The sequence below is a fragment of the Vicugna pacos genome, chromosome 10 (assembly GCF_048564905.1).
Source record: "Vicugna pacos chromosome 10, VicPac4, whole genome shotgun sequence".
NCBI lineage: Eukaryota > Metazoa > Chordata > Mammalia > Artiodactyla > Camelidae > Vicugna > Vicugna pacos.
In genome coordinates this window covers 58377561-58402048 of record NC_132996.1, presented here as the reverse complement: position 1 = coordinate 58402048, position 24488 = coordinate 58377561, and the positions used below count along the sequence as shown (strand labels likewise).

At 41.3% G+C, this 24488-nt stretch overlaps 1 protein-coding gene across 1 annotated transcript in view; it reads right to left on the bottom strand.

Moving 5' to 3' along the window:
* Positions 1-24488, bottom strand: part of EXT2 (exostosin glycosyltransferase 2) — a 129426-nt gene that overhangs the window by 66116 nt on the left and 38822 nt on the right. Inside the window, exon 8 of the mRNA XM_006212324.4 lies at positions 1685-1816. Coding sequence (XP_006212386.1) covers positions 1685-1816 — 132 coding nt within the window. The remainder of the gene's footprint in view (positions 1-1684; positions 1817-24488) is intronic.

The following is a 24488-nucleotide window of genomic DNA, read 5'->3' as shown; positions in this document are numbered from 1 at the left end:
TGTAAGATCAGATGAGCAAAAATCCAAGTACTCAGGGTTACTGAAAGCATGGAAAACTAGAACAACCAAAATGTTACTGGTGGAACTAGGAAACTGTAATAGTCTTTTCAAAGGGCAATGTGTTAATATCTATTAACATTCAAAATGTGTTTATTCTTTCAGCAATTTCTCAGCTAGAATTCTATAGATACATTCACACATTTATGTGCAAAAATATATGAAAGGATATCCCTTGTGTTACTGTTTGAAAATAGGGGGGAGAAAAAGCAATCTAAATCTCTGTCAATAACAGATCTGCATGATCTGCATGTAAGATACATCTAAACGATGGAATATCATATAGCCATCCTTAAAACTGAAATATACCTATATAGAATGAAAGGGAAGTCCATGATCTGTTACTAAAGTAAAAAAGGAAAGATGCAGAATATGTGTAATATGATCCCATTTGTGTTCTAAAATTATATAGTTATGTTTATATAAGGATTAGAAACATTCTGGAAGGTAACCTTTGGTAACAGATTCAAGGGAGGAGATGGACAGAAGGAAACTCTACCTCAAGCAGAACAGAAAGGTGTTTGCTGTTGTTCTGATTTTACTGTAAGTGTGTATTTACTTCCTCTCAGGCACCCCCGCTCTGGGAAGCGTCCTGAACCCTCCCACCCAGGAGCACAGGCTGACGGGTGCTCCCTCCGCAGTCCGCAGTCCGTGGACCACTCTATTACAGGACTTTTCACACGACTGCTGCCTCACTTGCTGGCTTCCCAGTTAGTGAAGAGTTCCTTTGAGGGCAGGCCCTGGCTTCTTCTTCTGCTTTCTCAGCACCTGGTGGAGTGCCTGCCACACAGTAACCACCTAATAAAAGATGTAGGGAGGGAGGGCCCTACGTGAAGATTAACCAGGTAGCAGCACACAGTGTGATCCAGAGAAAAGTATTATCAGGGGACAAGGACGGCTGGCAATTATTCAGTGGAGAGGAGTCCACATCTCTCACGTGGAAGCCACGGCAGGTGTGCTCCCAAGAAGCTGGGAAGCAGTAACTGCCAGCCCCAAAGCTTCAGGCACTTTCTGTGAGGAAGGCATGGCCAGTGCCACACTCCCGAGGATGCTTGAGGGAGTCACGGGTATCTCGTGACTCCCTCAAGCAAGGACCAAACCCTGAGAGCAGCTTCTAACCACCCCACCTTGCTGCTAGAAATACGCAGGGGCCTCAGCCCCAGTCCTGAGCAACCCACATTGCCCCTAGATCACTTGTGCTGATGATTTTCCGCACTGCGGTTTTTGAGATGTTAACTGACATAATCCATGTAAAGCACTTAGCACAGTCCCTGGCACAAGAATAAGCTATTAAGCTGCTTACAATCTTTTCAAGAGTTCAAAGCGCTGTAACTGCAGAAGTCATCAGGAAGTCTTCCATGTCCAACAAGACCCAGGTCTCCCTGTTTATTTCTGCCATCAATAAGTGTCCTGTCTCCCTGAGCACATTCAAAACAAACTGGAAGCTGCTGCTTCAGTGTTTCTGACCTTTGTCATCATTTCAGATGTAAGCTGGTCCTATCAGACTCCAAGTATTACAGCACACTCTCATCTTAGAAAGCTCGAATTTAAAATTCAGTACATTTTCCACTGTCCCATCCTGACAGCTGGCCTGTGGCTGGCGTGGCGAGCACCGGAATTCACTTACCACGGCGGGGGGGTCGTTCCATTCTTCATAGGAGATGGCAGCGTACGGATAGATCCGGTCATTGATGATCTGCAGGGTGGCCAGGGCAATGGCTTTGATTGACTGGAAGTACGCTTCCCAGAACCACCGTGCCTGTGAAGAAAACCACACTGTATGAAGTGAGCCAGCCAGTGGAAGAAGCGGGTGCTCATCACAGGCAACTCTGGGGCTGGGTAATTTCCTTACTCCTAGAGAGTAAGCAGCCTGAGGCAAAGGCTCCCTGCTGTTCAAGTCAGCTCCGTCAGAAGTGGGCATTTACCCAAGGCAGTCAAACTAGAAGGCGAGCAAGTGAAATGCACATTGGATTCAATTCAGATATACAAGAAACTGCGTGGTAATGAAAATATCAATGTGTTTTACCAGAGCAAGTTTATAGTCTTTTTTTTAATATATATATAAAACAAAGTACACACATCTTCAGGGTATAACTCAATTAATTTTTACATATGTACATAATCTTATAACTACTACCCAGATAAAGATATAGAACATTCCAGTCCCCCAGGAGATTCCCTTACACAGCCTCCCAGTCAGTATCTCACCCTCTGAGAGTAATCATTATTTTGATTTCTTTTAAGCCCACTACTGTATCTCATATTAATGGAATCAAACAGTATTTACTCTTTTGTGTCTGACTTCTTTTGCTCAATACAGTAATATTAAAATCAGATTTTAGTGTTAAGTTATGCTGGTTGGCCCCATAAAATAAGCTGAAAAATTTCTATTCCTTGAGAAAAGTTTTGTAAAACTTTTCACTGAGGTATAGTTGATTTACAATGTTGGATTAGTTTCAACTGTACAGCAAAGTGATTTAGTTATACATATACATATATATTCTTTTTCAGATTCTTTTCCATTATATGTTATTATAAGATATTGAAAACAGTTCCCTGTGCTATACAGTAAGTCCTTGTTGTTTATTTATAGTTTATATAGTAGTGTGTATATATTAATCCCAAACCCCTAATTTATCCCTCCCTACCCCACCTATTCACCCTTTGGTAACCATAGTTTGTGTCCTATGTCTGTAAATCTGTTTCTGGTTTGTAAATAAGTTCCTTTGTATCTTCTTTTTTTTTTTTTTTAAGATTCCACATATAATGATATCATATATTTGTCTTTCTCTAATTTACTTCATTTAATATGATAATCTCTAGGTCCAGCTATTCCTTGAGAAATTTTATGAGAATTTTATTTCTTCCTTCAAAGATTTAGAATTCAAAGAAGCCATCTGGGCTAGATGTTTTGGGGTTTTTTGTTTTTTTCTTTTTTTTGGTGTGTAAAGTTTTCAAATCATGAATTAATTTTCTTTCATAGACATAAGATTGTGCATATTTTCATGTCTGTTTTGTAGGTAGTATTTTTCAAGAAATATGTTCATTTTATCTAAATTGTTAAATTTACTGGACTAAATATGTTAATGTCTATTAAATGCCTATAAAATCTGTAGCAATATATCTTTTTTCATTCCTGATATTGATAATCTGTGTTTTCTCTCTGAACTTGATCAGTCTCACTAGATGTTTATCAATTTTATTAATTTTTTTTTAAAAAGTAATGTTTGGTTTTGTTGATTTTCTTTATCTTACATTTTTTTCTATGTTGTTCCTTTCTGCTCTTATTTTTATCTTCTGTTTTAGGGACTTTAATTCATCTTGCATTTAGTTTCTTGAGACTGAAGTTTAGCTATTTCAATCTTTCTTCTTTTTTAATACATGCAGTGTAAAGCTATAAATTTACTTCTATGCGCTACTTTAAATGCATCTCACATATTTATATATTATTTTCATTAAAATTTAGGTAAAAATTCTTTTTTAATTTCTACTTTGATACCTTCTTTGACATACAGGTCATTTAGGAGCATAACTTTAATTTCCAAACATTTTGGGATTTTCTATCTTTCTGCTACTGACTTCTACTTTAATTGTTCTCTGTAGTCAGAGAACATACATGTTAATTCAAAACTTTATAACTTATTTAAACTTGATTTATGGCCCAGTACACTGCTTACTTTTGTAAATCATCTATGTGAACTTAAAAAAAAAAGGAGTATCTTGCAGTTGCTGAATGTAATGTTTTACAATTATCAAGCAGAGTAAGTTGATTATTAATACTATTTAAATATTCTATATACTTGATTTGATTCCCTCTCCCTGTATATGTGTGCATGTATGTATATGTGTGCTTATTTCAAAACTTTTACTTTCAAATTTGTGCACTCAAAGCTTGTCTCAAGATTGTCTCTTTATAAAGAGGATATAAATGGATTTTAATGTTTTAAAAATCTCTGGCTTCCAATTGTACATACAGTCCATTTACATTTAATGTAATTTCTGATGTGGCTGAGTTTAAGTGTATGCTCATTCTATTTGTTTCATCTGTTCTTTTTCTTTTATCCATCCTTTCTTGCCTTTAGGATTGATCAAATTTTATTACTATTCCATGGGTTTTTTCCTTCATTAGTTTGCTTAATTAGTTTTTTAATATTCTTTTAGTGGCTATCCTAGCAATTAAAGTAAGTATCACTAATTTATTATATTATACTTCAAATTAGTAATTTTGCAACTTACCAAAAATACAAAAAACTTCATTTATCCTCTCCCATCCGTTATGCTATTAGTGTCAAATATTTTTCTTCTGTATATTTTAAATCTCGCAAGACATCATTATTATTGCTTTTAAAAGTAAATCTTTATTTATATTTACCATATCTTTACCCTTTCTGGCATTCTTCATTCCTTCATGTACATCTGAACCTCCGTCTCAAATTATCTTCCTGTTGCTTGAAGAATTTATCTAGCTAGCTAGCTGCAGGTCAGCTGGCAGCAAATTCTCTCATTTTTACTTGTTTAACAGTTTCTCTCCCCTCAACCCTGCCCCTCACTGGCCAGCCTTAAACACCGACCTTTACCTCGCCTGCACTATGTACCATTGCTGAAATAGCCACACAGCTTGCTAAGACTCCCAGCTGCTTTCTTCTGTAGGGGTTCTCGGAGTCTTGCTCTGATCGTGTGCACTTTAGGAGTTGGCAAGCACCTTAAGGGAAGATAACATGCCCATTTTTTGCTCATTTCCCTGTGGTTTCCATTGCCCTGGGGTTTTGTCCTTCAAATCCCAGATACTTTGGAAGCCCCAACTCCAGCCTCTCAGCCCTGTGTGACTGCTTTCGGCTAAGACCCTGTACCCTGGGCTGTGAATTAGGAAGTGCCTGCAGGGAAGGAGCCAGAGTGAACAGGTAGTTGCCTTCCATGTGCTCCTGTCTCTCAGGAATTGTCTGTCCCTCAAGTATTGACTGCATGGGTTGCTCTCCTGTGCCTCTAAACTGTTGTCTCATCTATTTAAGCAAATTTCTAAACTTCTTTTTATTTTATTGACAGGAGGGTTACTCCCAAACCAGCTGCTCCGTCACAGTCCAATGTAATCTTCTGAAAGAAGACAAGGTGTCTTACCCAAGCATAGTTTAAACTCAATTCCTAATGAAAGCAGGATGCTGATGTAGATGTCCTCTCCAGTTTCATTCAGCCTGTGTGTCCAATCAAAATCAGAGGCTATTAGGATTTACACAAGGGGACGAAAATATCAAAGCTGAGCATGAGAAACTGGAAGCACAACCAAAAATAGGTAGAGGAAGAAGACACTTTCGAGTCTAGACTTGCTGACTTTGGTTCTGTTTCCTGGGCAAGTCCTCTACTCATTAGTTAATGCCTGGGATAACTTCTGAGTTATGTGATGACTATTGTCTCCACTAACAATAAGAAGAATGCGAAGCATCACAATGCAAATTTCTCCTATGCAAAGAAAATCAGAAACAGATTCAGCTTCCAAGGGCATTTGACTTAAGCTGTCCTGTGGTTTGCCATCTGGGTACGGCCTGGGGGCCTGCTGGCTGCCTGCTGCTGCTTCTTAGATACACTCCACTCACTCCAACCTCACTCCTGCTCAGTCATGGTGCTGCTTTCCCTCCCATCATCCAGCAAAATACCTAAAGTTTATGAAACCTAAAGAATCTATCTTCTCTGTGAAACCTTTACTGATCCCCTCAATATCAACAATCTTCCCTTACTATGAAATCCCTCAGCATGTATAGCCTTTACCTTATAGGTTGGGTCTGGTATACACAGCCCTGTAATTGCTTCCCTGTTATTTCAGATGATCGCTTTTCTCTCTCCTGCTAGACTGTGAATTCAGTGGGTATAAAAACTGGCATTTCTTAATTAGTTTCCTTGCAAGTGTTAGAATGTTTTGCCTGTTGCAAAGCACTTTTGTAGCCATGGTCTCATTTGCTCTTTATAACCAGTTTGTCACTTATTTGGGGGGCAGATACAAGTTTCATTTTTTATGTGAGGAAATTGAGATACAAAGCTGTTAAGAGGCAAAGTCACAGTGCAAACCCATGATTCCTAACTTTGAAGTCAGACCTTTTCCTACCCTGTTCTAGAGTACGAAACACTCGGTATGTTTTAGGAAATGGTCCTCTACCAAGGAACTGGAAGGGTAAAAATTCACAAAGAAGCGTGAGCCCACAGAGAAACACACACAGCTTAAATATTTAACCTCTTTTTCTACCCAGATGGGTCCCTCATCATGTTCTTTTATTTTAAATCATACCACATTCAAACTTAAGCATTCCAAAGCTGCATGTTCACATTTAACCACAGCGGAGACAGCAGCATTTGGGATTTATAGAAAACAACGACTGGTAGCAAATCCACCCAGAATACCAGCCAAAGGCACAACTGCAGGACAGAGCTTCTGATTTAGGATGTCTCAAATCATCTCAGCCTGTCCACCAAATTGTAGTTCTCTCAGAAAGGAAGCAAGCTTTGCCAGTAAGCATGGCTCAAGTGTCTCAGCCTGAGGATAGGTGAACTTCTCAGGCTTAATTATTTCTGCAGGGCCTCTTCAACACCCTCAAGTGTTTGGAAGGCATAATTTACTGCCCCTCCAGGACTCAGCGTCAGCCACTTTTCGGCAGAGAGGAAGGAGATTTCAGCTATGCTGGCAATGCATGAAAGCACCACTGTTCCCACCCAGGGAGCAAATGCAAATGCTTATCATGTTTTCGGTTTTTTCCCCCTAAAACATGGGTCACACTTATCTCTATCTAATTCTTCGGCAGCTCTGCAGACTCCCCCGCCACTCTACACTGGGGATCCACACAGCTGAGAGGTAGGTCGCATGTGAACTGGTCATAGCAATTATAACGCTGAATGAAGCATTCAGCCTTTCTTCATGAACAGATATCACAGTAATTTTGTAAAACATGCAGGTTTCAAAGCATAAGAACTGAAAAGTTCTGATGATGCTTTCAAACATGAGAATCACAAAGCAAAGGGCAAGAACTGGGCCAATTTGAAACTGTCATAAGCAAATAAGTACTCCAAATTGAAACTGCTACTTTGGTTTAACTTCTTTGATCTTCAGTAATATAAAGCCAACAGGATTAGCAATAACAAGTGTTTAAAGGAAGCCCATGTGGTACGGTAGAAAGAGCCAGGCTGACGAGCATCTTGCACAATTTTAAGCTACTTAACCTCCCTGTTTCTTGAACCTATGAGATGGAGACCACACCGCCTGTCTCCTGGAGCTGAAGACCCAGGAGATGGTTTGTAAAGCTCCTCACTCAGGGATGGTGCAGAACAGACAATCAGAAAATGGTAGCTCTCTCCTCAACATATGCACCCACCCCGTTCCCGCAGGTGCCCTGTCACTTAATGTTAGAACGCATCCAACACTGTTCTGGGTTGGGATTGGAGGAAGGGGAAGAGGAGCGACAGAATGGGATCCCAGCATTATACTCCCTTCATCTCAATTCTTGAAGCCAGTAAAGAAATTCAACCAGTATCACAAAAATACATCAAATCCGACTGTGACGGAACTTCATACTGAAAAGCACAGCAACCAGTAACACGTCCCTTCTACCTGAACCTCTAAGCTCCCGAGGAAGAGGACAGCACTTCTCTGGAAACCACAAGGGTGAGAATACATCTGCTCCTGCTCACCACGGACCCCCCCAGCCTCCAGCACAGTGCCTGTCAGAGTGGGCAGGCAAACACCCGCTGACAGAATGAATCCACCTCCCTCACAGGCACCACACGCATCTCACCCAACTTTCCAAGTCTTCTAAGTACCAACCCACGAGGTTAAAGGGGAAAAAACCATCATTTAATAATAATGATCACATCCTGTATACAGAATTTTAAAAGGTAAGAGATGAGGGAACTGGATTTGAGGGAAAATTTGTTTCTGGGTGAAAGAGCAAGGCAGAAACGGGACGACAAGTGCCCCTTACATTATAAGTGTATAGACTGCCAGAGAGAGAAACGGTTGTTAAGTCTATGCCATGTAAGTCTGCCACGCAGAAGTGGACAGGACATCTCACAGTGCAAAGATTACATATAAGAACTCCAGGACCCCAGAGCAGTCCAAGAGCATCCGCATCCCAAGGTACAACGACAGCTCCCAGCGCCCTTGCATCAGCAGCCAGCTCTGCACTGCCCTTTTCATCACAGCCTCCTGAACGTGACCCAGGTCAATGGGCTTCGTTTTTGCTTATTATAGAACTTTCCTAATGACAACCACAAAATGAAACAAAACAATAAACCAGCCTGCTATGCCTCTGTCCCAAGTCCCAAGAGGTAACACTGTCCTGACACCTGACAATGACAGGTAACTGTGGATCAGTGGGTGCCCAAATACTGCTCTATTTCCTCACCCCCAACCCACTGGTTGGCCACAACATAAAGGATCTGCTTCTGCTTAGGATGCAGAGAGCCACAAGAGAACACGGGAGCCACCACAGCAATGAGGAAAGACCCCAGCTGACACACTCACACTGTAACTTGTCTTGGGCCCACCAGAGAGCTGCGGTCATAAGGCAATCAGGAAAATCAAATTTCAAAGAGTGACAAGCTCCTCCAGGAGTGACAGGACACTCAGATCACTCCAGCTTTGGAAGAACACAGAAGGCAGAGGTGGCTGCTGACAAAGCAGCCAAAGAAAACAGCTACAATTTTAACAAATTCTTAAAACTGAGTGCGGGCTGGTGGGGCAGTTTGGAAGTTCTAGACAGAAGCAGAGTCTGCACTCCCTTGCAAGTTCTTTTCTGCTGGAGGTTCTTGGGGAAAGACTGGGGCAGAGAAGGAAACAAAGAGACCCCCCTCAGCGGAACACAGGTAGAAAACCCTGCCTGTTTCTTGGATCTTTCTTCATCCAAAGCAAAACCTCCACCTGCTGGGGAAGGAGCAGGAAACCCTCCCACCCCGAATGTCCGGACACAGATGTCCTGCCCCTGGGAGAGGAGAAAGGCAGCCTGCCCAGAAAGGAACCAACCCTCCCAGCTCCCAGAAGACCACCGCTGCAGGGGAGGGCAACGCAAAAGCCGTCTGCTCCCAAGGGAGGGGCAGGACACTGTCCCACCAGCAATCTAGACAAAGGGACACTGCCCTGGTGGGAGAAGCAGAAGCAAAAGTCACCTGCCCTGAAGGACAAGCAGGCAAACTTGCTCAGGTCAGGCTCCTCCACCGATACAGAGATCAGCTACCACTAAGGGAGGATCAGGAAACCCCATCCAACCTCAGACCTCCACAGATAAGGGGAAGACCACAGCTGCCACGGAGGGGCAGCAGGAACGCTGCGCAATTCCACCTCCAAGGCCCAGCGAACAAGCCTGCCAGACTGAGGCTGGACCAGGGGAATGGAATCCTACTGCCCCAACACGAGCCTGGCACCACATACAAGCAATGCAAGTCTACCACTGATGGGAGCAAGGCCTCCTGTGTAGCACAGCTGGCAGGGCCTGCTGGAAGTGGAGGGTGAGGCTGGGACAATGAGAAAAACCCCAGTACCTTGGGCCCCACATTAAGAACAAGGGAGCAGCAGGTAACCACTGGCAGCACCGGAAGTCTTTGGCACTGACGGTAACTCGAGATTCAGAAAAATCCAAACCCATCCCAATTACACATTAGACTGAGTCAACCTCCCAGGTTAATGGCTCACAGAAGAAGAGGTCTGCCCATTTCTGGACATGGCATTTATTTTAGGTCTCCTGTTTTTCTAACACACCATGTCCATCATTTAATCAGAATTTAACAGAAACAAAATATAAGAGAAAGCAATCCACTGTCATAACAGAAAGCCGTCAGCAGGACCAGATCAAAGACGACCAAGACATTGGAACTATTAGATGGGGACATAACTATAAACAATATGTTAAAGAATCTAGTGAAACAGGTGGACAACTTGCATGAATAGATGGGAGTATTCAGTAAAGAGATGGACACTATTAAAAAGAGCCAAATGAAAATGCTAGCAATAAAAAGCATAATATATTATTCCTTCAATTGGCTTATCAGCACGCTAGATATAGCAGAGGAAAGAAATACTGCAGTGAACTGGAAAAAAGAAAAAGAAAATTATCCAAACCTAAATTCGAAGAGAAAAAAGAGTAAAAGAAAACAGAACAGAGCATCCAAGAACTCTAGGACCATATCAAACGTCCTAAGTACCTGTAATTGGAGTCCCAAAAGCGGGGGTAGGAAACAAGGCAACAGATATATTTAAAGAAATAATAGCTAAGAATTTTCCAAAATTAATGAAAAACAACAACAGGCTGAGTAAGTGCAGAGAACCAAGACAGATTAAATAAAGCATTCACCTTCTCCCTCAGGAAGTTCAAGAAACAGCTGCACTGTTAAAGATGCGAAAGCACTTCTGCCTCTGAGCAACCTGAGAGATTCAAGAGATCTGAGTACAGGAGGTTTTCTCTCCATCACCAACACCGACAGAACCATTTATCTCAGGTGAAGGGCTGGAAAATACTTCCATGCCGCACGGATTAATTTTTCAAAGCTGTGTCTGAAGATGAATCTGAAAACTTCCAAAGGGATTCCAAGTCTTTCCAAACACCATCGCACCACAGGCTGATCATCTCCTTTTCATTTGTTTCCTGTGACAAATGGAACCACTGAGCATTCCTTCTGTTGCCCCAAAGCCTCTTATGCAGCCGGCTCTGCAGGGTTACACTGGTTCCTGTCCCGGCTACCTTCCTGTCCAGGTGAGAGGGCCGGAGCAGGGAGCCCGGTGCTCTTCGTGGGTAACCTCATGACAGCCCAGAGGCAGCAGAGACTGGCTCTCACAATCTCCACGTGGCAGCTGAAAACGCCCCATGGTGAAGTCAAATGCGAATCCCAGCATCCCGATTCCTAGTTGAGAATCACTGCAAGACTGGTTTTGTTTATTCTTTTGCTCACTCCATTTTTATAAACATAAGAGCTCAAGACAACACACTTAAGATGAGACAGAGAAAGAAAGACCAACAAAAAAACCCCTCGGGGCATTTCTCACGGGATGAAGGTTTTACAGAAAGGTACTCGGCCCACGTTGCTGATTTTTCTAGAAGAGAAGAGGAAGTTCACAAACAGTTGACACTCCTTTACTCAATGAATCAACAAACAGTAATACAAAGGATTTACCTTCTTTAAAATAGAGATTTCTAAAGCAAAAAAGGTTAATATACCTGGAATTTATCAGCACTCCATTTTTCTTTACTTATAATATTTATTTTGTTAATTTAACTACACTGAACACACCTTACTCCATAAAATCTGAGCGCCACTCCATACTCATGAAGCTACTTTACGCACCCTCCCCATACGCCTCCTCCACCCGGAGTCCCCGATACCCACCCAGGCACTTCTCCATCATCCAGCGCAGTTTTCCCACCATCTCAATTACTTGAACACAGCACTTGAGGAACCCGCATACATCACACTCACTAGAACTTTCCACAAAGCCACAAACATCTGTTCACATGATAGTAGCAGAGTTCATTTCACAAGTTTTTGGTAGGTGTAAATTTTTTTATTTCTTTACCATGCAAACTTGTAATCACTTTCTTTTTAACCTTTCATTTTGAAATAATTGTAGACTTAGAGAATAGTTGTACTGGTAGTACAGAGAGTTCCCAAATACCCCTGCCCACTCCTCCTAATGTTAACACCTTGCATCTCCACGGTACCACGATCAGAACGAAGATATCAACATTTAGTTAATTCTATTCACTAGACTACAGATTTTCTTTTTTATCTCTTTGGATTTTCCCAGTTTTCTTCTAAGGTCATTTTCCTGTTCCAGGATCTAATCCAGGACACAGCAGTGCATTTAGCTGTCACTCCTCCTGTCCCCTCCCGCCTGCGGCAGCTCCTCATCTTCCTTGTACTTCGTGCCCTTGATGCTTTTGCCTGGTGCTGGTCAGGAATTCTGTAGAATGTCCCTCTTTTGGGTTGGTCTGATGTTTTCTAATTATTAGACCGAGCTTACAGATTTTGGAGAATACTCCACAGATGGCATGCCCTTCTGTTCACTTCATATCAGGAGACACACAATCTCAACATGGCTTATTACAAGGGAAGTTAACCATGAGCACCTGGTTAAGGAGGGGCCTGCCAGGCTTCTCCTCTAAAAAGTTACTATCCCCTAATCTATACTATTCCATAATCTATTCATTAGAAGCAAGTCACACTATGTTCGTTCTACATTCAAAGGGCAGATAATTAAACTCCATCCCCTGGAGGAGGGAGTATCAAAGAATTTAGCACATTATTTTTAGTGTTCTTTATGTATTCACTGGGTATTACATTTTTTTAACCTAGTCTGTGTACATACAGCATGGCATTTTATTAAAATCCTTAAGCCTATGGAGATTTGTGGCTGATGGAAATATTAAAACATTTTCTTTCCTCATTAATAATTTCACTAAATAAAAAATCTGACATTTGCCTTAAATGTTAACTTGAAGCCTGATAACATATCTCATCTATTAAAAAGAGAAAAAGCATCTAGCCGGTTTTTATTAAAAATCTTAAGAGGTGAAATCTACTGAGGCCTCAAGTATTTCTATATTTCAATTGCTTCTAGTCTCATATTTTAACGTTATTCTAATATACACACAGCATTATTGTCCAAAAATAAAGTAAGTATCCAATTTGATAATTCGGAAAAAAATGAAAAAAACCTAAGAAAACTAGTAGAAGTGATTAATAAGGAAACAGAAAAAGAAAGGAATTTGAAAAACAGTCCAAGAGCTTTCCATGATTGGCTATTAAGAATGCCCTCGAGGATCAACTAAAAACCTACCAGAGTTAAAAAGAAAGTTCAGTAAAGTAGCCAGCTATAAAATAATTTTTTAAATAAACAAAACAAAAGCAAAAACTCATATCCCAGCAATACCCAGTGAGATCTTTTACACACACACACTCACAAATAAATACACACTGAATTAGTGGCAAAAGTCATCCCATTACCCCAACTTCTTACAGTCTCAATTATTCTTAGTCCTCGTGATAGACATTAGTTGTCTCGCCAACATCCATTACCTTCCTCATCTTTACTAACAAAGCCAAGTTAAAAGACTAAATTTCCCAGCCTCTTTAGCAGCCATGGATGACCGTGGGACACAGTACTGGTGCAGTCTCTGGGGATGAGAGCTTTCCTAACTAAAAAGTTAGTCTTTTTTCCTTGGCCTTTTCCCTTCTGCTTGCCTGGAATGCAGACATGACTGGTTGGACCTGAAGCAGATGTATTGTAATTGAAAAGAAAAAGCCAGCATGCTGAAGGTGAAGGAGCAGAGAGAGAAAAGAAGCCTGCTTCTCTGACGGCTTCACTGAATCATTGCACCTGCCCTGGACCACCTACCTTTGGATTTCTTTTAATGTGAGTTGAGACATATAAACTCTGACTTCTCTAGCTATGGTCAGTGGAGTTATCCTCTACATTCAGCTACATATCCCCCTGATATTGTCCTCTTGTGTGAAGACCATAATATGGACTTCATTTCCGTAAACACAAAAGCAATCATTATTTACACTTGATAGAATTTTTATATCTGGAAGTCTCAAGAGAATCAGATGGAAATATGCAAAGTAATTACAGAATCCAGGAAGGGAGATAATTGCAAAATACACATAATAAAGTCAAAAGTTTGGTTCCACCTCTAGTTATACTGTAGAAGGTTGCAAAAGACCGCCACTCCAGACCACCACCTGTCCTACAAGAAAAAAACTGGACAAAGTGTTTCAGCCAAAATTCAGACAAAAGTTGCATTTTCTTTAGAGCCAGTTTGTATTCTAACCTTGCTAAAATCACTTTTTAGTTCAGCAATCTGTAGATTCCTTTGGCTTTTCTGAATACACAACCCTGTCATCTCCAAATGAAGACAGCATTCCTTTTTCTTTTCCAATTTGTATGCCTTTTCTTTATTTTTCTTCTCACTGTCAAGTATCTTCAGTAGCAGAATGAGTGCACGTGGTTAGAGTGGACATCCTTGCCATGATCCGAATCTTAGGGGAAAGCTTTCAATACTTAACCAGTAAGTATAAGGTCAGCTATAGGATTTTCATAAATATCCTTTATCAGATTACAGGTGCTCCTTTCTATTCTTGATTTAGCTGGGAGTTTTTCCTCAAAAATGGTTGCTGAATTTTATCAAATGATTTTTCCTACCTTTATGAAATGATCAGATGGGTTTTCTCCTTCATTTTGTTAATGTGATAATGCACACTGATTAAATGTTTAATGTTAAACCAACTTATATTCCTGATCTCATTTAGTTACACTATCCCTTTTTATACTGCTGCTGCATTCAGTCTGTATTTTTAGGGGGTTTGGGATTAACAGATACACACTACTACATATAAAATAAACAACAAGGTCCTACTGTATAGCACAATATCTTATAATAAGTTACAATGGAAAAGAATCTGAAAAACCCATATACACACAGACACAACACATAACTCAATCACTTTGCTCTACACTCGAAACTAAACACACTATAAATCAACTATACTTCAATTAATATATGTGTATATATAAAAACAAGGCCCAACTATACATTATCTATAAGAAACCCACTTTAAATACAAAGGCACATATAAATTAAAAATAAAGGGATGGAGAAAGATATGGCATGCTGACACTAATCCAAAGACAGTGGGAGTAGCTGTATTAATTTCAGACAGAGCAGACTTCAGAAAAACGAAAATTATCAGGCATAAAGAGTGGCATTACATAATGACAGAGGTCAATACTCCAAGAAGATGTAACAATCCTCAATGTATATGCAACCAACAAAAGAACATCAAAACACATGAAACAGAACTTCAGGGAGACTGAACTTCAAGGAGAAACAGATGATTCCACTATTAGAGCTAGAGATTTCAACACCCTTCTATCAGAAGTGGACAGATCCAGGAAGCAGAAAATCAGTAAGGACATAGCTGAACTTAACAGCAGCAAATAATTGACATCTATAGACTATTTCATCCAACAACAGTAGATTATACGTTCTTCTCAAGCTCACGTGTAACATTCACCAAGACAGACTACATTCTGAGCCATAAAACATACTTGAACAAATATGAAAGAACAGAAATCCTATGATGTCTGCTCTCAGACCACAATGGAACTAAATTAGGAATAGTGACATGGAGGAAACATGTAATTATACATTTGCTGAAGCCCAAAGAACGTACAACACTAAGAGTGAACCCTGATGTAAACCATGGACTTTGAGAGAGAATGAGGTGCTAGTATAGGTTGAACTGTAACAAATGAACCACCGTGGTACACTTGTTAGTGGGGGATGTTGTGTATCTGTGGGGACAGAAGGTATACAGAAACTCTCTCTCCATTCTGCTCAATTTTGCAGTGAACCTAAAACTGCTCTGAAAAATAAAATTAATTAATTAAAAAAAATCTTATCTGAACTTCAAGGTTCATCTCCTCCTTGAAACAATACTGAGTTCCTGCTTTTCTAATCCACTCGACAACTTTTACACAAAAGTTAGCATCTATTCTCTGCCCCACTGTTATTTCACGGGAGGAAAAAATTTATCTTCCCAACTAGACTAAACACTCTTTGATGGCCCACACTACAAAGCAAAATTTATTAGTCCCTACTTAAGAGCAAGGATTAAAAAAAATCGGCCCATAAATACTACAGATTTGGGGCAGTGGGTTTCCGTGGGTTCTCATAGCTTCTTTACACAGGTGCCCTGCAGTTCCTCTAGAGTAAGGCCCAAGTGTCTTGGGAAGTTGGAACAGACCAAGGCACTAGACCACCATCCTCCATGTCTCATTTTTCCAGCAGCAGCAACAAAGCAGGACTAGACTTGGCTTACTCAGTAGGGTTTCCATTTTAAGCTATGTTGCTCCAGGGGAACAGCAGAGAACCATTTTAAATTTTAAATGCTGCCACTGACCAGTGTAAGATCTGATGTGTCATACCTAATGAACAAATTTTTGCTCTTCTAGGATCTCATCTAGAGCCTGATAATTCTTGCTAGGAATTAAGCTCTCCTAGGATTTAATCTCAGTTTTATTTTTACCTTATCCCATATTCCCAGCCTTCTAAAAATATGTTAGAATTCAGAATCCACAGTAGCTTTGTTATTATTTTGTCTTGTTTAAAGCAGTGTCTGCCCGGCTGCCACATAGGTAGTAAAAAGAAAAGTAAAATCACCTTAATATTAACAACTACGGTTATAAAACTCTGCCATACAAAATGGGCCCTTTCTTCTCCTTCTCATCCTTTTCAGGACTTTGAGAGCTTGCTCACAGCCTTTCCCCTTGGCTGGCTGCAGAGTACTTACTCCTTTAAATCTGGCTTTCTCCACTCCTAGCATTTTTGTTAACCATCTCTTAACTTCCCCCAATGTAATTCTCTTTTCCTGGCACTGAGATGAAGAAGTCTTTGCACAGTCTTCCAAGCCATATCTCCCTAGCATGCTCCCAACAACTGCTGAAGAACTGTCAACACCCGCAGGAGCACCAGCCCCATATGAAGAGCTGACTACACAACAAATTCCCCTTTGTGTAGCTTATTTCTAGGGGTTCTAGACTTTATTCTTACATCTAAAACCATGAGTCACTCAAAGGTTAGGAAAATAAGCAAGTACCTGGACCAGTACTCAAATCCTATTCTTAAACAGAGCTGGATGGAAAATTCCCAGAAGCCCATATGTAAGCACATGTCATCCATTTCGAAGCAAAGATTTCCTTCTGTTCATCTCCAGTCTCAGAATTTATATTGATGGAGAGTGATTAAAGAATTAACATGCAGTTAATTCCACCAGTTGGTTACCAAAGCAAATGGCTCCAGCACATATTCCTTAAGAATTACAAAAACATCAGGAAGAGGTGTGAATGATGAGGTCCAAGACAACACTTTCTGATGGCAAAAGGGTGTGCTCACAGTTATGTTCACAAGAGTTTTCAATTAGACAAGGCGTTTTTTTTCAAAGGCGCATTATGTCTTTACAGGCTCTTTATAAGCTCACATAGCATCATGTAACATGGCTGATTCCCATAAAGAGTTTTAAAACCTGTTATCATCAGAGAAAGGATACAGAGGAAGAACCAGCCCACATGGGACAAAGAGATTTCAAATCCCTTTCTTTCTCTAGGTCTTGCCATGGGATTTAGAATGGGAGAAGTAAATTTGCAATTAGGTAGAAAACAGAAAATGAAGGAAAGCAGAAGCAAGCTATAAACCATCATTAATACAGTAATGTCCCAAAAGACATACTTAGTGTAAAAAGCAAATGCCCTGGAGAAAAGGTGAGAAAGGTGAACTTTTTAATCATAAGCCACAAATTCTTCCCAATCCCAAGCCTGCCATTTAAGCTCTGTAACCTCAGGCAATCTATCGGCCTCTAAGGTTCACCTTCCTCCTTTATAAAAATGAGAAGAATAACAATTACCTCATCAGGTTTTCATGAGGAAGTTCCTAAAACAATGCCTGACACAGCAGTTAGCGTAGATGTTAATTCTCCTCATCCATTGGCCAACTGGAAAACGTAAGCTCATGACCACCGAATAAGACAGCGGTAAAACCAGACTTGCTCTTCTGATACCTGGGTACCTGCTAAAAACTCAACCTTTACTCTGAGGCAGAACAAGACCCTGCCAGAGTGAACTTGCTGCTAAGAATTATCAGTAATATTCTATTTGAATTCTAGAAAAGCAGAGGAGCTCAGTGGAGATCATTTGCTCCTTTTTTTCCCTAAGCTAAAGGCATCATAAGAAGAAGGCATTTTCTACTCAATATTCTTAGAATAAGAGTTTGATTTCTTGCCAAAGAAGCTATATTGAAGTCATCTAATATCCATGGGTCCCTGGATTTGCCTCTCAACACTAAAGCTTTCACTTCTGTTCCTTAGGCTGGAAGCCAGGAAGATGTGGGAGAGCAATCCATGCTATTTCTTTCTATCTTCTCTGGCAAGACCTATTTTTTCCAGAAGGTAGAATGGATCAAGAAGACAAGAAGGGTGCGGCTGGGCTATCTTAAAAGTAGGGCTCACCTAGGCTGGAAGCGTTAGGACTGAACATGTAAGCCTGGTCATACTTTCACGATACCACCTTTACCATTAATTAAGCACCCAGACACCAAAAATGGCTTGACTTGCATGCTTTAGCCTTATTTTTTAAAGAAAAATTCTTGCAAAACAGATGCTACTTGGGGCAAGTTAGAAGAAAAGGGGGTAAAGAGCTTGGAAGCTGGGAGGACTTGGTGAACGCTTGTAGGGTATGCTCAAATGTTATGACTCCTGTCCTAAGGGAAGCAAGGAGGGATAGAGGACAAGGGGGTAGCCAGAGTCATGTTTCTTGACATATGACAGGCAGCTCCTGAAATAGAAAGCCATAGGTTTCAAGTCTCAGGGGTATCACCTTCAAATATGTCAATGTTCTAAGGGTGGATCAGTTTTCCCAACTCCGACACCCTGCTGTGAGGAGAGATCCCAAGCAAAACACAAGCTTCTGACTGGGAGCCTTTGAGGTGGCAGGAGCCATGAGGAGTTCAAAGGCAAGGCTGGCCAGCGGCTCGCACCTCCGAGAGCCATGGGGGTGAAAGGTTACTAAAGCAGGAGCCACTGACCAATAAAACTGTGTTTGGTCAAACCTTCTCAGCAAAGAGACTAGAGACTCATTTCTGCTGTGCCCCATTTTCTGAGTTATCTACACCTCAGATTCCCACTGTTTCCTTAGGTCAGATCAGGGAGCTTCTTTAGTGATTAGCAGCTGACTCTCTCTCTCCTGGTCGCTCCCATGGACTAGCTAAAAGGTGGATTGGAAACCTTTAATCAGAATCTGTCATCAAAAATAAATAAATAAGAGCACGACTTGGGTCAACTAGTTGTAAAGGAATCTGCCCGGGGTGAGACTTCCCATGTTTGCTGTGCTAAACCAGCAGAAAACGAGCCCAAGTTTGTTTGATTAGAGAAGGCAAATATGAAACAAGTCTCACTCCAACAGGCACACTTGAAAGGCTGGCCCCTTTTAATTAAGACACACACACAAACACAGTATGTGAAGGGACTAAGGACAGAATCTGAAGGCTCGTTTCACCCCGTGTCATTCCACATCAGGGCAACGTTCCCTCCTCCACTCTGCTTCCTGTGTAGTAACGATTTCAGAGAAGCCTGAGGAGCTGTTCCTTGGCAGGTTCTTTTTTTCTGGCTATGGATACTAACTCAGCAGTCAGGTCACACGGGAGCCCTTTCCACTGTCCCCACACATTCCCAGAGAAAGAAAAACTGAGAGTAGTGCAAGTCCCACAGTGTTTATCACTGTTCCACCTGACCAGAGGCACATGAGCCCCCATAAGTTGTCTGTGGCTGGGAAGCTCCCTCTTCTGATTGCGTGTCATTAAGACAAGCACTTCTGTGGATCCTGAGCAGAAACTCCAATGTATGTTCCCCAGATTGGGACTCTGAACAGAGGGAGAAGTTGGAAACAACTCCACTTGCTATGTCAGTGGTTCTCAGTTTCTCCCCCTGTCCTTTTGTACCTGAAGGATGACACACACCTGTGACTAAGAATAACTGAGGTTCATCACAGCAAGGACTCTCAAGAGAAATCCAGGTCCCCATTCTCTACCCCAGAAAGCAATTAAGAATTTGAGTGAGAGGATTCAGAGGACTCAACCCTCAGTTCGCAGCCTCAAACTGCAGTTTTTCAAAGAGAAACTCAAAGGTCTTTCAAAAAGATGATCTTATTCATGTATCATTAAAATACAAATGATACATGAATAGACCTGGCCAAATTACCTGAAAATTAAAAAAACTTCAATACATATACCAACTTCAAGTATGTGAAAACAAATTACTTGCTCCTTTTAATAAGAACTACTGGACTCTGAAAGATAACAAGTGAACTGCTCTCCTATTAAAGTCTTATCAAAATGGGAAATAAGTATACATTTAAATACAACAAATTAGTCTTTGAGTTACAAGGAGAGAGAGAACTGCACTGCCAGAAATGATTTACATGGAGCTACTTGTGTACCAGTCCTGGTCTGATTCAGTATTAAAAGTCTTTAAGTGAAATTAAATGAAATAAAAATACATGATTGTTGTCTCACATTCCCAAGAACAGTAGCATGAAATGATAAGATTAACAACATCATCATAAAACTGAAAATAATTCTGTACCTCCAAATTCTCTCAATCTCTTCAATGCCGAGGGAGACAGAATAATATATAAAAATATATGATAACCTACAGGTATCTATAAATACAGACCGAAAGCCAATGGATCAGTTTGACCCTTACTGAAGAGTTGACAATAGTGAATTTTTTATCAAACATATCAACACTTGATATTTCACAAGTTCTTGTTTTGTAAATAAACCTAGATATTTTTCTAAGTATGTATATAATGAATTCACAAAACCTGTATTGTGTTTCCTGTAATGAGCAATTATTTCTCAGAAATGCTTCACCAATAGTTGCACCCTGTGGGAAACCAGCCCCAAAGAGTCAGACAATCCCTATATAGGCTGCAAATTAATATTTAACACTTTTATTAGAGAAGCCCTTTCCTGAAGTAATACCCCATATTGGGGACTCATTACAAGGGATTAACCCATGGTTAACTTTAGAGACAGCTCTCCAACCAGAGCCCAAAGAGGAAACTGACCATTCCACGTACCCACACCCCTTGAAAGGCTGTATAATGGAGGCTGTTCATAATCGTATATTTACAGAGAACTTCCAACATACTTAATACAACATACTTAACTTCCAATATATTATTATTTGTTAAATATTTTAATAAGTTTATTAAAACTGTACCATAAGCAATAACATGCAGTTCAGTAAACTTCTTAGCTAATTACAGGATATCAATTTATCAGAAATGTATAAAGAAGCAGTTCTGTTGCTTTGGAGTTTGGAGCATTTTATTTTGCTTTATTGCTCATTTGGTTTTTATATCTAATTACTCTCCCCACAGAAGCTACATGAATAATAGAAGAAACCAGTATTTTTTTTGTTTGCTCAATGAAAATCATCTAGATTAACAGCTATATAATTTGAGTAACTTACTACAAAAATTCCTTGCTTTTGCATCAACCTCAAGTCAAATGGCTATTTTAAATTAAACACACTTGCAAAAGTGCTCATGTCCAAAACTATTTGAAAAAGGAAAAATAATGCACTTGTGCCAAAAAGGTGCCAAGCAGTTAAAAATGTATGTCTGTTGGATTTCGCTTATCTCTACTACCCTCTTCCTAATAGCTTCAGTTAGGAGAAGAGCAGAGAGAGATGAAGGAGATTCTGAAGGCCTGCTGCACCCAGCCAGCCCCTTGGCAATCAAGGCTGGAAAGCTAAAAGGAGAAGAGGGTGAGGATGCACTTTCTGAAATGCCTGGAAAAACATTCTGGTCAGGAGATGCCAGAGATTCTGAAGCTCCATCAAGCCACTGGCCTTGATCCAGGTAATGGTTTTTCCTTCCCCTCAGCTGTCTGCTGCTAGAGAGAAAGGAAAAGTGGTGGAGGAGAGGGAGGAGCAGCTTCCAGTCCACTTCTCTGTAACTAGAGGGTAAAAAGGGCCAAGCTCTGCGGGCTGACATTTATAGAGGGCCTGGCGCTTCCATGAAGCACTCTGGGAGGATTACTGGGGGTTAGCAATCTGGTCTAAAAGGGGCAGCGAAGCAGACTGATGAAAGTCCGTCTAAATTTGATAACAGCGATGCTACGGCCGGCGGACAGAGAGACGGCGAGGAGGGGCTGGCAGAGACGTGCGAGCAGAGGTCTAGCCAGTCAGACGGACTTAAGGGAAAAACAAAAACATTGTAAACCTGGCTCCCCTAGAACTTCAGGGCTGCCCAACTCGCTTGCTGGAGCCTGAAAGCCTAAAAGCACAAAGTGCCAACGGAACGGCCTTTCTAACCAGGACACAAAAATAAAAGCCCCGGCCTAACCCCTTCTGCCCTGCCCCCACCGGCCAGGAGAAATGGCTCCACAGCGGTGCGGTTCCGGACCTGCAAAGGTTAATTATCTCGCTAGTCCTTTCCCTCCAGATCGCCGCCGCGCCACGCAATCCCTTCTGCCTGGCATTTTTCTTCAATTTTAATATCAGAAGTTTCACACGCCTGCCTGAGCTCCTGGACTCGGCAGAAAGGCCCATATAGCTGTCAGCAAACTGATAAGAACTTTAAAATGACTCCGCGGGGCCTCTTTATAAAGAAGAGCCAAAGGAGCCCATAAAGAAAGAGGGCAGGGGCCACGGAAACCAGCCGCTCACACTGTTTTAACGTGGCATTAAAATGAGCTGCAGATTTATGGCAGTGTTTTAGCCCCTGGCCCAAATGATCTGGGGATGAAGCTCTCGTCCCGGCTCTGCAGGGGGATTTCAAACACGGGATGGAGCTGGCTAGGAAGGAACGGGGGAAGGGCGGCAGAGGCAGCGGGAGGAGCGAGGAAGAGGCTAGCAGCAGAGCAGCGGGAAAAGCCTGGGATAGAACTCGTCTCCTTTCGGTGGGCGCTGAACGACAGCTATTTCTAAAAGAGATCTGGCCGGGCCTCTTGGAGTCATAAAAATTTCCTTTTAGTTCATACCCGGTAAAACTCCAGTTCTTCAACTCTTCACCACCCAAATGTCAATTCTGATTTTGACTTTTCTCTTTAAGTTTATTTTTAAAATTTAAATATATATATAATATATAAAACTGGGGTGGGGGGAGTTGGGAGGGTAATTAGGTTTGCTTATTTTAACGGAAGTACTGAGGATTGAACCCAGGACCTCCTGTATGCTAAGCGCACAGTCTACCACTCAGCTATAGCCTCCCCCATTAAGTATATTTTTTAATCTTCCAGTTTAAAAAAATGAATAAAATAATGGTTTGGCAGAGAATACATTACAAGGAGGGGGAAGGACTCAATATAAAATTTTTTCTTACTGGAAAGGGGAAAAAGTAGTAGCACTTTATCCAAATGTGCCTATGAATTTTTTTTTTAAGGCCAGCTAGAGAACCACCGATTTTAATAAGCCATTCGGATCCTAACAGAAAAATAGAGAGGTGAACCTCCCTCCATGCCAAGATGTAGAAAGTACACCAGACCCACAGGATTAAGTTCTGTTTCAAGTTTCCAAGCCCAGAAGCAAATGCATAATACATCCATGCTGGTAAGTCATTGTGGTTCCTGGAGACCAAGCTCCACACCAGGAGGCTCCTTCCAGTGTCCAAGCACAGACCCGGGTGGAGCGCTCTCAGAGGGCTGCCGCATGGCGCCAGCAGACCAGATCTAGATGCTTCATGTCATCAACACAACTGCTCTATCGCACAATTATCCCCAGGTCTGAGATAAGAGAATGTGAAGTTTGGAAAAGTTAGGTAACTTGCCCACACTCACAAAGCTGGTAGAAAGACAACACAGCTTGGGATGTGAATTCAGGTCTCCCCAACTCAAAAGCCCATATGCTTTCCACTACTAACATATTTCAAACTTTCTGGACTGGGATCCACACTTCACACATACATACATGTTATACTGCAACTCACCACACATACATATATGTAACAGAAACAAAGGTTTCAGGAAATGTTTACCCTTGCTATGTAATATGCTGATATTTCCCTTTCTGCCAGCATTCATTCTTAAAACATAAAATGCCAGTCAGGACCCACTGAATTGACTTCACGATCTCCTATCATGACCCTTAGTTTGGAAAACATTACAGTATACAGTGCCCCCTTCCCCATTCCAGCCCCCAAAAAACACCATCAGCTGGAGTCAGGAGAGCTGGGTTCCAAGCAAGCTTAACTCTAGCCCTAACAATTCATTCTCAGGATCACTTGAACTCGAGGGCTCACATGTCACTTATAAAATATGAGGAAAGGGTTGAATAATTTCTAAGGTCCCTTCTAGCTCTTTGATTTTTTTTCCTTAAATCTCCTTAATTGAGCCTGCTTTTCCCTTTCATCACACATCTTTTCATTACTCTCCACTTGTCACTGACCTTCTCTTCCTTCCAATTACCTAGTTCTCTGCTGCTAGCACTGCAAGTCCCACCTCAGGCTGCTCCGTCTTGCCTACCGAGTCTCCCCACAGACGCCGGCCTCTGGGCAGCGGGCAGTGCCTCATGGAGCTTCGGCTCTTCCCTGTTCGAGGTCAACCAGTCATGATGCCTCCTTTCACCTCCTGAGCCATTCCTAACTCTCCACAGTACAACTGAAAGCGCTTCTGGCCTCTTCATTCACGTATGACTGAAAGTACTCTCCCCAGCACCCTGAGGGCCTTTCTTATGCACAGGATCTGTGCCCCCTCCCTTTAAAAAAATTTCCCTCAATATGCCTGTACAATTCCATGAACAAAGCAGGTACTTAATATATATTTATTTGACTGGTTTGCATTATGAAATCAAGGACTCTAATTCTCCTGGATTTAGAGAATATTTAGGTGGGCTGCTCTAGGAAAAGTCAC